Source organism: Archocentrus centrarchus, chromosome 16 (assembly GCF_007364275.1).
Source record: "Archocentrus centrarchus isolate MPI-CPG fArcCen1 chromosome 16, fArcCen1, whole genome shotgun sequence".
Lineage (NCBI taxonomy): Eukaryota > Metazoa > Chordata > Actinopteri > Cichliformes > Cichlidae > Archocentrus > Archocentrus centrarchus.
Window position 1 is genome coordinate 1,317,594 of NC_044361.1, and position 14,163 is coordinate 1,331,756.

The window sequence follows — 14,163 nt, forward strand, 5'->3', positions numbered from 1 at the left end:
ACGGTTATCTACAACTGCTTTTTCTGCACTCACTGGCATTATTAATGTGGGTTTATGCAAATCACATAAATGCGAATGATGATTTAAAAGAGAAAATGTTTCTGTTCGCTCAACAAAACCTCACCAAATAGAAGAAAACACATTCTGATACTAATAATGAGGCTCTTTAAGTCAAAGCTCCATGTTTTTCAATTTCACATAAACATCACCTCCAAATGGATCTGTTACCCGGCAGCTTGCATATTCATTTTCCATTATAGAGGGGGCTAATATGCCAGCTTAACTTCTTTCTGGCACTCACTTCCATTAAAAAATAATGGGAATTTATTTATATAGCTAATTACATACAGGAGGCTACAGTATCTAAATCTATTTGCCTACAATTTTCTCCCAGTAATCAATGAATCAGAGACATCAAAGTAGCTCTGCCTTCTTCTTTCACCCCATTTTTTCCTTCATCCTCGAATCAGTTACTGATTCTGTGTCCATTAAAAGGCCAAGAAGACATTATAACACACAAAGGTTCCTTTTATCCTGAGGAGCAGCATGCAGCCATGTAGCTGCAATGATTAGAGGAGGGCAGTGAACATAATGCAGCAGAGGTTCCAGATGAAAACCTTCTCAGGACAGATTTATCAGAACCATGGCTGCAAATACGCTGCATGCTGAGCAGTCTTAGGATGTGCTTATCATGCACATTCCCAAAGTCTCCTTCCAAAAATGTTGGCAAAGCTGCTGCATGTAACAAACTCCTGTCTCTTCCTTTATGACAGACCAGCTACGGTCCACTGCAGCTACACAACAAGGGCAAATCAATGACAACCACTTCACTGTTTCACTGCCGTGTCTCCTCCAGCTCATCGAGCAAAAACGCTGCAGCAGGCTTTTATTTTGAAGCCTCACTCTGGGTTTCTGTGTTTGATCCATTTAATTTTGTGCTGCTGAAAAATGAAATAATGGACCCATGACAATGTTGACAGTGGTGCAGTCACCCACAAATATACTTACTAATACCACACAAAACAGATGATCCCAAAACAGTGCATGAGCTAAAAGCAGGAAAGGCTAAGATGGAGCATGAGGATGGGGGTTGAAAGAGTGGCCTGCATGCAGAGAGGTATGAGCACAAGAGGCTCTCTAGCATGAGTCAGGGTGTTGCGTAACAGGAAGAGGGGAGGGCAGGGAATGGAGGCCAGTCGTGTCTCCCTGGCTCCCCCCCCCCGGCATAATACAAGCCCAGCTGGAGAGAGAAGGGGAAGGAAGGGAGAGAAGGTAGCCAGGCTAAGGAGTCATTCAAGCTCCAAGTACATCAACAACATCAGGGTAGTTTTACTTGATTGAGTCCATTTTGTGTAGTGTGAGGGGTCACATGCTGTGACTGCTGAGTTTTTCTGAGAGCTGTGCTATTTAAGAAAAATCTATGTAGACAATTATTTCATTGACGTCTTTATTTATATGCTTTTCTTCTCCTTTTCTTCATATGATACATGCACCTCCTCCTTTTTCCAGCAACCTTCTGTTTTTATTTTCTCATGTTTGATTTTTTTATCTTCAACCTTGTAAAATGTGACTGTAAATTACCAAAACTAGTACTAAGTGATTTTTTTTAAAAAGATGTTCTTCTTTAGAAAATTAGCTTTTTTATTGATGTTTCTGGGCTGCATTTAACTGTAAAATACTCCGTTTTCCAGTTTGCTGTGAAAGGAGTCCACTGGAGTGTACTGCAGTGTCAGGTTTTTCTTTTTCCTTTTAAAACTTAAAAGCTTACGTGAGCAGTGACAGTGAAGTAAATCTGTAAAGCTACATGCCATAAAATCCACCATAAAGACACCGTGCAGAAAGACTGTGCTTACGTTTTGGTTGGAGCACATTTCCAACATTTTATTAATCTGTTACTTAGCACTGATTAGAAATACACCAACCAGGCATAACATTATGGCCACCTGCCTAATATTGTGTTGGTCCCCCTTTTGCTGCCCAAACAGCCCTGACCCATCGAGGCACGGACTCACCGAGACCCCTGAAGCTGTGCTGTGGTATCTGCACTCAGATGTCAGCAACAGATCCTTTCAGTCCTGGAAGCTGTGAGGTGGGGCCTCCATGGATCGGACATCCCACAGATGCTCGACTGGACTGAGATCTGGGGAATTTGGAGGCCAGTCAACACCTCTAACTCGTGCTCTTCAAATCATTCCTGAACCATGTTTACTTTATGGCAGGGAGCATCATCCTGCTGAAAGAGGCCACAGCCATCAGGGAATACTGTTTCCATTAAAGGATGTAGAAGGTCTGCAACAATGCTTAGGAAGGTGGTACATGTCAAAGTAACATCTACATGGATGGCAGGACCCAAGGTTTCCCAGCAGAACATTGGCCCAAATCATCACACTGCCTCCACTGGCTTGCCTTCTTCCCATAGTGCATCTTGGTGCCAGGTGTTCTCCAGGTAAGCGACACATATGCACCCAGACGTCCACGTGATGTAAACGAAACATGATTCATGAGACCAGGCCACCTTCTCCCATTGCTCTGTGGTCCAGTTCTGATGCTCACATGTCCATTGATGGCACTTTCGGTGGTGAACAGGGGTCAGCATGGGCACCCTGACTGATCTGCAGCCTCATACACAACAAACTGCGATGCCTTCTGTATTCTGACACCTTTCTATCAGAACCAGCAAGAACTTTGTCAGCAATCTGTTGGACTGGACCACACGGGCCAGCCTTCGCTCCCCACATGCATCAGTGAGCATTGGCCATAAACGACCCTGTCGCTGGTTCACCGTTGTTCCTTCCTTGGACCACGCTTCATAGATACCGACCACTGCAGACCGGGAACACCCCACAAGAGCTGCAGTGTTGGAGATGCTCTGACCCAGTTGTCTAGCCATCATAATTTGGCCCTCAGCCTCGCTCAGATCCTTGCGCTCATCCATTTTTCTTGCTTCTAACATCAAATTTGAGGACAAAATGTTCCCCTGGTCCCTGATATATCCCACCCACTAACAGGTGCCATGACAAAGAGATAATTGGTGTTGTTCTGGTCACCTGATTGGTGCATGTGTCAAACGAGCTTACAAGCCTTAATTTTCCACTTCCTACCTCACCTGCAAAGAAAGATTTACCTGCGCTGCATGTAAATTAATAATTAATCATATCCAACATGAAATCAAAACAAAGACATTTACTACATTTGAAAAGCTGAAGCACATTTTGTTAAAGACTAAATTACTAAAATACATTGAAATAAAGCCAAATTATGACTGTGAACCTTATAAAAGAATCAGAGATGTTAGGGGAACCCTTCCTCTTACCCTCGAAGCTGGCAGATCTAAAAACATCCAGGATGATGAACTGTGTGAGTTATGTAAATTAGAAGAAACACCGATTAAGATGCATTAAGAGTATCCAAATGTAATGAAACCTGTGAAATTAGCCTTGGTCTTATTTTCACTGGATGCCTCTGGTTTCTTTTTATTTGTCGGTGTTTTGTAAGCCTATCAGGGCTGGCTGCATGGATTTATACCCATCTTCACAAAAAGTTAAAACTAATATAAAGTGAAATTTTCATACCAGAACAAACTTTGACTGCTTGAACAGTCAATCTGAATAATAACAGCTCAAAGTTGCACAGTTCCATATGTGATGATCATAAACAGCACAGATACTCAACATGCAGGCATCCACATCTGCAGGTTCATCGAGCTGCAGTACAGCTGAACAGTCAACACCCTACTGAGAGGAAATTATGTAATCAGAGCTCATCCAACTCATCAACATTACAGCAAATAAAGCAACAGAACAGGTGAGGCCATGTGGAGTTCTAATAGTGGTCTGCTTTCAGCTGTTAGTATGAATCAATTTCATCTAGAAGCATTTTCAGCTGAACTGTATTTAAAACCTCTCTTTCTTCTTCTTTCGGCTGCTCCCTTCAGGGGGCGCCACAGTGGATCATCTGCCTCCATCTCACCCTATCTCTATAACACCAGCCCTCTGCATGTCCTCCTTCACGCTGAGGTCTTCCTCTTTTCCTCCTGCCTGGCAGCTCCATCTTCAGCATCCTTTGTCCAGTATATCCACCCTCCCTCCTCTGCACATGTCCAAACCATCTCAGCCTCTCTGACACTGAGCCGTCCCTCTGATGGACTTCTTTCTAATCCTGGCCCTCCTGGTTACTTTCAATGAATTCCAATACTTCTGAGCATCTTCAGCTCTGCCACCTCCAACTCTGCCTCCTGTCTTTTTGTCAGCTTCTCCAAACCATACAACACAGCAGCTACCAGCTTGTAAACCTTCCCTTTCACTTGCTGCTCTCCTTCTGTTACAAATCATCCCCAACACTCGCCTCCACCCTGCCTGCACTCTCTCCTTCACCTCTCTTGTCAGTTGCTTTGGATGGTTGACCCCAGGTATTTAAACTCATCTACTTTCACTACCTCTGCTCCTTACAGCTGTCTCCCTCTCATTCACACAGATGTATTCCATCTTGTTTCCACTGACTTTCATTCCCCTTCTCTTGAGAGCATACCTCCACCTGTCCAGGTTCTCTTCCACCTGCTCTCACTATGGATCACAGTGTTGTCTGCAAACATCACGGTGCACAGAGACTCCCGTCTGACCTCATCTGCCAACCTGTCCATCACCATCACTAAGAAGAAGGGGCCCATAGCCGATCCCTGCTGTAATCCCACCCCCACTTTGAACCCATCTGTCACTCCAATCACATACCTCACCTCTGCCTCTCTGTCCTCATGCATGTCCTGCACCACCCTCACATACTTCTCTGCCACTCCTGACTTCCTGTTGCAGTATCATAGTTCCTGTCTTGGCACCCTAACATATGCTTTCTCTAGCTCCACAAAGACAAAGAAAACCTAAGTTGGTATTATTTACAGATGATATTAGGTCTTAAAAATAAGCTGATACTTAATATCATAAACTAAATTGTACAATTGGTATTTTCCTCTGGAGGTCTCAGGCCTTTGGTTTCAAGCCAATGACAGATGGCGCGGTAGGTTTGGACCCTGACCAGACATTAGCACCAAGGACAGGAAATCATTCTGGGTTCTCAGCCAGTGAAACAAGCATATTTAAACAGGTTATTCTAGATTTTAAGATGCAAATAACAAAGAATATGTGCATTAAAATCTTAACTTTACTCTTACATTTTAAGGTTGTTTCTTTTTTTAAATTAAAAATACATTCTGACAATTTTTACTCTGAATCTTTATTTTAGGTTTGCAGCACACTGGTTTGGTTTGCACCTCATGACAAGAAGGCTGTGAGTTTGAACATTAATTGTTCTACATGTGCCGGATGGAGAACAAAGGCAGATGTGTTCTTTTAAAAAAGGACTGTTTTTACCATCAGATTAAGGTGTAAAGTTGGAACCAGAGGTTCAAGACTGGTTTCCACATGCTACAAATCACAAGCATACAAACAAATATGTCCTGGCAAGGGTACAACAGCATTACCTCAGAGGGACCAACCCAGTGACAAGCAGCTGTACTTCGAGAAGGCACTTTATTTTCTGAGTGTAAACACACACACACACACACACACACACACACACACACACACACACACACACACACACACACGGTCCAGCTAGAAAACAGCTGAAATGAAGCAGAGAACACTGTGTTTGGGTCGGCTGAGTGCTCAATTTAAAATTCTACTGCTGCTGTTCAGGAGCTGCACGGGCAGTTGAATCTTAAGTAGCTGTAGTTCCACTGCCAACGAGGCTGTCGAAAAGCAATTACCGGGGGATAAGCTGCAAAGGTAATGGCTAAGATAAGCCAGAGATAAAATGTGAAGTGGTGACATCCACTGCCAAAGGAGGCATGTAGATAAAAACAAACAGCGAGACAATCCAGAGGAGACAAGTTGAAAGAAAAGTTGCACACTGGCTTAAATGTAATTCCCCCTCCTGAGTGTTGACAAGCGAGCTCAGAGCAAGCAAGAGAGTGAAATCTGAATATCTTACCCAGCATGCCTTTGTTGGGCTCAGATAGACACATGTCTATTTGAGCACTGGGAAGCACGAAGCCAACCACAAAGATCTCCACGCCGTCCGCCATTAATGCCAGACCCAGGACAAAGTAGAGTGTCCACTGGAACTTCCCATGGCCACACTCCTGCAGGATGGTCTCATACTGCTGTGCCAACTCCTCCTGATCTTTTCTCCTCTCGCCCTCATAGGCTGAAAAATCCCTGAACTGCTGTGCCTGAGCGGCTGTCACGCCATCAATGCTGCCAGCCTTGCCTGAGTCAGCTCTCGGGATGCCCTGGTACTCGCCCTCATAGATCTCATCATCCTCATCATGTCCTTCAGTGGAGTCGCTGTGGGCTTCATCATCATTGGCGCGACTGTCGTTGCGATAATACCCACCGTCGTTGCTGGGCACGCCGGCGTAGTCGTCGTCATCATCTTCCTCCTCGAATCGCTTATAGGAGCGTTTGGTGTATTCATCTGTCATTTTGTCCATGCCACGCCCCACCTTCTTGCCAACCTGCTTCTTAGCAACTTTTGCAATGTCCTTGGCGCCGCGCATGAAATCTGAGCGGCTGTCTCTGTAGCGACCGTCATCATCCATCTTGGATGTTTAGAGGTGGTGTTGTGGTGGTCAGTTACTGCGGGGAATCGGAGGTATCAGGAGCAGCCCAGGCACATGAGTGTGCAATGGGGATTTTTGTGAGCTGATGAGTTCAGCACCGAGGACAGCTCCCTGCTCTGCTGCTGATGGAGTCGGCTCAGACCAAATCCTGTGGAGAGGCAAAGAAAAGGGTGGTGTTAGCATGAGTCATATAATTCCTGTCAGGAGGAGACACATTTTTAAACAGTCTATATTAAAGGTAATTAATACTGATACGCACAGGACCACTGGCATTCACATCGCACTGACATTTGCAGGACATATTAGCTGGCTCAGCACTAATGATGGGAGGAAAAAAAAAAGGACATGACAGTTTTAAGGAGCTGAGTCTGGGAGCTCAGTGGCCTGTAATAGTACTTATCTCAGAGCTCTATCCACAGCTCAGTACAAATATCACTGTGGCATTTACAGTGGTGCACCACAGAGCTACCTAACACATAATGGTCCATGCTGCAACACAGCCCTGTGCAATTAACAAGAGAAGAGCTGCAATGTGCTGCAGCAAAGGTCAACATGTACAGAAAGTGCTGCCACTGTGAGGGTTAAATTCAAGTTCACACTAAGAAGACTCATGATTACAATCTATTCAGACATTAAATACTTTAAAGTCAAAACCAGCCAAGTCTTATATCAGTTTGTTTCATGTGTCATTTCATGCCATGAACGGCATCCTAACCCTAAACTCTCTGCATGCTATTTACCTTCATAAAGTCAGATCATAATATTACTTCAAAGTGGTCTGGACAGTCATCTTTATTTATAAAATATTTAGTGTGTATAGAAAAGAACTTGTCTTCTCATTGAGCCATAATTTGCCATGGTGAATCAGCGGGGCTCGCTGCTCTTTTCCATGACACCTCTGTCTCTGTGATGCTGCTCCTTTTGTCTCGCTGACAGAAACGTGCTGCACCAAAAGAAAAGGCTGTAATAGGCTAAACAAACTGAGCATTCACTGTAAGTTTCATTGAGCATTTGGCATCCTATGAACTGTTCCCAACTGGAAAGATTAATGTGATGGTTCAGATTATTAAAGGGATAAAATGTGTCAGATTTTCCTACTCTAACTTTTCCTTTTTTCACCTCTTCTGGCCCTTAGAAATTCTCAAAGGGGGTCTAGTATTAATTTTCTTATTTTCTATCATATGTCCACTCTTATAATGGTGGATGCTCACATGAAACATGGCAAAAGTTTTACAAAATGAGCTCAGCCAAAGGCTCAGGGTTCAGACAGCGAGTTCCTGTGATATCAGTGTTGTCACTATTTAAAAGCCTGCACCAACAGAACCAGCTGAAAGCTTCAGTGGGTGCATACAGTAAATCAAATTAAATAATTAGTAAATTCTGAGACACAAAATCTCTCCAGCCCATGTCTACACTTAATGAAAGCCTATAAGCAAATATTGCTTCATTTTAAGAAATCACAGTGAAAATAACAGTTAATAAAGCACTACTGTAGCCCAGAGATCTGCATTCAGAGTTTCAGAGCATAAAGATTGTTTACTGTTTGCCTGCAGCGATGATAAATCTTCGACATGTATGTGCTCAGGAGAACAAGCAGAGATGACGTGTCCCTGGAGAGAAAGTCTCTGAGGGTCAGCTGCAGCTGGAGCAGGCACTGAAGTAATTTTAGCAGCTTTCCAGCCTTTGTAAAGAGAGCAGGAGCAGCAGCAGCAGCTCAGTGGGAGAGAGAAAGAAAATGTTCAGCCTGAAGGATCAAGCAGCACCCAACATCACGACTACAAACACTGGCTCAGTGTTCTGCACCAGGGCAAAAGGAACAGCACTGTATGCCTGTTTAGTCTATATATAATTAATATACAAACACACTATAATGTAAATATAGTGTGGAGGGGTAGGGTCACATTGGTATTGCCAACAATTATAAACATTTTTACAAAGATTAGATGAAATTACTACAACCTTGTTTACTGAACTGTAATCACTAAACAAACACTAAATATGGGAACCTAAAGTTTTCCCAAAAAAGTACAAAGTATTCTCATCCTTGCTTAATCCCAAGTTTTTGTCTTTCGTATAGTTCATATAGCTCCCTTTCTACTCCTTCCCACTAAAATGGCTAAAATGGAAAGGCAGCCTCTTCTGATTGGCTGCCCCTCATAAACAGAATATCTAACTGGCAAGTGGGTGGAGCTTCAGTGCTTAGTGCCGGAGCATTAACACATAAAAATGTCCACACTCACTGAAATCATACAGAGATAAGAGTAGGAAAAACTGTACTATGTTGTACTATGTATAAAGTGTACTATGCTGCCTGAATGATTAGGGAGTGATCAGATAAAACAGACAGAGCTGTGATCAATAAATCGGTGAAGCTTGTAATTAGTCAGAATCAGAAAAAATGCCAGGCACTGCGACTGGGCAGTATTAAATAACACTGCGTTAAGTGCCAAGCTGGCCTCATCATCATTCTTCCTGCTCATTAAAAAAAACAGCCAATTTGTAAAAGTGTTAACAAGTGCATAATGATATTGTTACAGCAAGAAAATGACAGATGCAAATAGAAAAGAGGAGGGAGGATGTTAAGCAGTAGGAAGGTAGGAGGGAGGGAATCCCTGAAAGCTTCCTGTGTAGCCTCGGGGGTGATGAACAGACAGACTGCCAAGCCAACATCACACGACCCCGAGGTCTGCTGGGACGACAACTGAGTTTCTAAGAACAAACCCACTGAGAGCCAGCTGAAAGTAAGACTCAAGGAGATGGGAGAAAACTGCATCAGTCAGATCCTCCTTCACTCTGGTTGTCAGGATTAGAACAGCACAGCAAAATAAATACAGAGATTACAGAATCCATCCATCCATCCATCATCCATCCATCCATTTTCTTCTGCTTAATCTACTTAAATATCACCTGCATGTCACCAAGAATCTCCAAGAATGCCTGTATAATGTAGCACTTTAAATTATACAGGCAGGAAATTACAGATTAAAGGTTGGTGAAGTGCATCAATCACAAACATGTGGAGGTCAAAAAGTCAAACATTTGGGGCTGCATGGCGGGGACGAGCAGTCACAGTTACATCGATTTCTTGTGTACATAAGTTAGTGGAGTCTCAGTGGTACCGTGTAGGTTTCTCACATAACCAAGTGGGACAAAAGCTAATATCTGTAGCTGAATTACAGCTGAGTTATTGCTTTGGATTTTTTATGCTTACAGCGAGTCCCTTAAGGCCGCAGGCTTTGGACGGATTTTGACAGAAACTATTCAAGCCGGGGCTCAGACGTAATGCTTCTTATAGTTAATTCAGTATCAATTATCAGTCCATCTATTCCTCATTGTTCATGCTGAGGTCATCTTAAAAAGCCTGGAGATCTTTGTTTCCCACATATTCTCACTGTGAAGGGCAGCATCGCATCATGAGCAAATGTTGTGAAAGACATTTGGTGCTTTGTCATCAGCCTGGATCTCGTCCTGCTCACTGCTCATTTTCAGTCTTCACTTGCATGTTTGTGTTGCAGTTCATGGAGCTCCAGCCAGGAGATTCAAACATGTGCCATTAAGAAGCAAAACAAGCCTCAATGTTGTTACAATGGAGATAAAAAATAGATAAAAAATTAGAAACATATGGAGCGAGCAGGATAAAGGCAGCACAGACATATTACCAACCTGCTTTGCCTTGCTTGCTCAGCTTGGACTCACATGTTCACCTGCTGTTAATCAATCTGTTGCTTGGTCAATGAGTCCCAAAAAATGACAAGGCAAGGAATGATGCAACAGAGAAAACCGAGACAAACTGAGACAAAGATTTAAACATCAGCAAATACCTTTGACTTACAGACTTTATTCATCCCTTAAAGCCAGCAACAGCCATGGTCACAGTCCTTATGCTTTCAGGTTGTCAGTCCTAACAACTATTTGGAACAAAGGATGCCTTGGATTCAGAGATGCACTGATTAGAATGATCTCAAAGAATGTTTTTAGCTTTAACTCAAGAACTCATCCACACAAACGTCTAATGGGAGAAAATAAGCCAATGCCAAAGTATCCTTTGGCAAGATACTGAACCCCGAATTGCTCCTGATGCATCACATTGGAGTGAATGTTGGATAGAAAGCACTTGTGCTTTTATGAATGTGTGTGAATGGGTGAATCAGGCATGTTGTATAAAGTGCTTTGAATGCTCACGCAGAGTAGAAAAGCGCTAAATAAGAAGTTTATATCTTTTGTTGCTTCAGTTTAACCATCTGCCTGACACAGAGTTGGAAAATGTCCCTTACTTCTTATTCCCTCTGTACCGTCTGCAGGCATTCCAGTAGACAACAACCACAAACCTAAAGGGAGCGTTCTCAGCAATTTACATCCACTTTCTTGCATCGACAGCACCATTCCCTTCACGGCTGTCCCACCATCAGCTCTCAACAGTGCAGCTCTCATGCTGTTGAATGCCTGTTCACTCAATAAAGCACTACTAATCCACGATATCATTACTGACAGGAACATTGACTTCTTTTGCCTGACAGGGACTTTGTGTACATTCACTCCAAAGGTTGTGGTGGTGGGGTAGCTGTCATACACCGAGCTGAGATCCTGGTTAAAGAACTCCTTCTACCCAATGTCACCTCTTTTGTGTGCCTTGTTGTTAATCTGGGTGGATCCACGCAGCTCCAGGTTGTCCTTATCTACCGCACCCCTAAAGTCTGTACTAACTTCATGTCTGAGCTATCTGAGCGCCTGACCTCTATCTGCTCCATGTCTCCATCCACACTCCTACTTGGTGAATATTCATGTTGACTCCAATAGCTGTTTGTTCGAATTCCTGTCCCTGTTGGACTGCTTCAATTTCACGCAGCACATTAAAGGTCCCACCCACATCACAGGCCACACACTGGATCTGGATTGCTCTAAAGGCATAACTCTTTCCAATCTAAAGAGCCTGGACCCTGCTGTCTCTGACCACTTTGCAGTCTGATTTCCTGTTCCTCAGTCTAGGCTGTGCACCGAACATACCATCACATACAGGAACATCAAGACTATCAATGCATCGGCCCTGAACAACCTCATAGCTAGATGGGCTTGTTGACCACTATAACTCTGCCCTATCAAACAGCCTTAACCTTAACTGTCTCTTTTACCTGCTCTGCTCCACAGTTTACAAAGGAACTCCGTGCCTCAGTGACTCCAGTCCTAAAGAAGTCAGGTCTAGACCCTGACGACTTTAACAATTAACAGCCTGTCTCCAACCTTCCTGTCCTCAGTAAAACGACCATGAAACACAACTTTATCTCAGTACCAAAGCCTCCACCCAGCTCCCCCACAATCACTTGTTAAGTGTTTGCAGGAAATCAAAACATGGAAATGTAATTTAATCTACTCAAGTTCAACAGTAATAAAAGAGAGCTCTTGGTTGTGGCCCCCAAAGCCCTATTCCAGAGGTTTGGAGATCTTCTCTTTGACATAGATGGTTCCTCCATCTCACCATGACTACAAGTTCACAACCTGGGTGTGGTCCTAGACTCCACACTTTCATTCCAGTCCAGCTTCTTTCACCCATACAAACAGTCTCGGACACTTTGGTCCTCAGCCATGGGTCTGCTCTCTGTCCCTCGCACCAACCTCCATACAGTATCAGTCAAAAGTTTGGACACACTCACGTGTCCACATGTTTGACTGGTACTGTATATGGTAGATATATTTTCCTCTTTTAGAGTCTAAAGCTTTAACGTCCTCTAATCTGTGTTTTGGAAGCAGTTTTGAGAGTGACTGCTCTATCAAGTCAAAGCTTATTTCTATAGCACATTTAAACAACCTCAGTTGACCAAAGTGCTGTACAGGTTATACAAAAAATATGCTATGCATCAGTCACTAAATCAACAGTAAATATACACTAAAAGATTGATATGATTGAGAGACTGGGCAGCTCTTATGTGAAAGGGTAAGCTGCTCCAAAGATTAGGTGCCACCACTGAAAAGGCTCTATTGCCTCTGCTTTTAAGCGTGGATCCTGGCATATTCAAGAGCAGCTGGTTCATAGACCTCAGTGCTCTGGTAGGATAGGGTTTCAAACCACTGAGACTCTTAAAAACAAGTAATAAAATTTTAAACTGGAAGCCAGTGTAAAGAAGCCAATATGGGTGTAATGTGATCACGCTGTTTCTTCCTGTCTAAAGGTGACCTGCTGCATTTTGAACAGCTCGCAGGTAACGAAGTAACGACTCACCACAGCCAACATATAAAGAGTTACAATAGTCTAAACTCTCTCAAAGTCATGTGGCGGGAGGTAGGACTTCACCTTACTGAGGAGTCTTAATTGAAAGAAGCTCATCTTAACAACAGAGCTTATCTGTTTAATACATTTTAAAGCATCAAAAATCGCACCAAGGTTCCTTGCAACCAGGTGACAGTAAGAGGCAAAGAGACCAATGGCATCGTCATACCCATCTAAAAGGTGGGGTTGTCCAAAAAATGAATTTCTGTTTTACTTTTGTTCAGTTTAAGGAAGTTTATCTCCAACCATGACTGAATGTCTCTACTGTAAGACAGTTCATGAGTGCCTGGATAGAAGTGTGGCTGTTAGACTGTAAAGGCAAATATATCTGTAGGTCATCTGCAAAGCAATGGAAGGAGATGTTAAGCTTTTTAAAAATGGAACCCAAGGGAAGCATATGTAAAGAGAAAAGAATGGGACCCAATAGAGAACCCTGAGGTACCCCACAACTGAGTGGAGAAACAGATGACGAATACTGTCCTAAATGGACAGAGAAACTCCTGCCTCACAAATATGACCGGAACCATTTAAGGTCTGTACCTTTAATACCCACACATGATCTACAGTGTCAAAAACTGCAGTCAGGTCAGAGAGCACAAGGACTGCTGAATCACCAGCATCAAGAGTCAAAAGCAGGTCATTAAAGACTCTTAGAAGGGCCGTTTCTGTGCTATATCATAATTTAAAACCAGATTGAAACTTCTCAGAGATGCCATTTAAATCTAACTACCTTCTCTAAACCTTTGACAGAAAAGGGAGTTTAGAAAAAGGCCTGAAATTAGAGAGAGCAGAAGGGTCCAAGCAGCTGGGACACAACCAGACATCAGAGGACTGATTAGGTCAACAATACCTGGCCCAAGAGCATTAAAAACATCCTTGAGGTGATGGGGTGATATGCTGTCTCGTGTGCAATAAGAGGGTCGCATATGCTGACCTATTTCAGTTAAAAAGGACAGAGACAGTCCAGAGTGTGTCCCTGTTCATGTGTTGAACCAGACACTGACTCTTGGTCAAATTCTTGATCTCATTGAAACATTTAATCTCACTAGATTAAATGTTTCAATGAGATCAAGAATTTGACCAAGAGTCTGAAGTCACCACAGACGGGAAAATTAAAATTACCAACAATCAGAAACCGATCATAATTCACAGCTAGTCCTCCCACAAACTGCAAATTCTAGCAGGAAATCTTTGTTGAATTTTGGCAGGCGGTATATCAGAGCACACAGTACAGCCATATTTAAGATCCTGACAAATGTCTGCACCTCAAAGGTGAAGAAGGAGT

At 43.1% G+C, this 14,163-nt stretch overlaps 1 protein-coding gene across 1 annotated transcript in view; it reads right to left on the bottom strand.

Annotated features, from left to right (window-relative positions):
• sv2a (synaptic vesicle glycoprotein 2A) overlaps positions 1-14,163 on the bottom strand; it is a 47,719-nt gene that overhangs the window by 21,017 nt on the left and 12,539 nt on the right. Inside the window, 1 exon segment of the mRNA XM_030749359.1 lies at positions 5,986-6,764. Coding sequence (XP_030605219.1) covers positions 5,986-6,595 — 610 coding nt within the window. The 5' untranslated portion in view covers positions 6,596-6,764.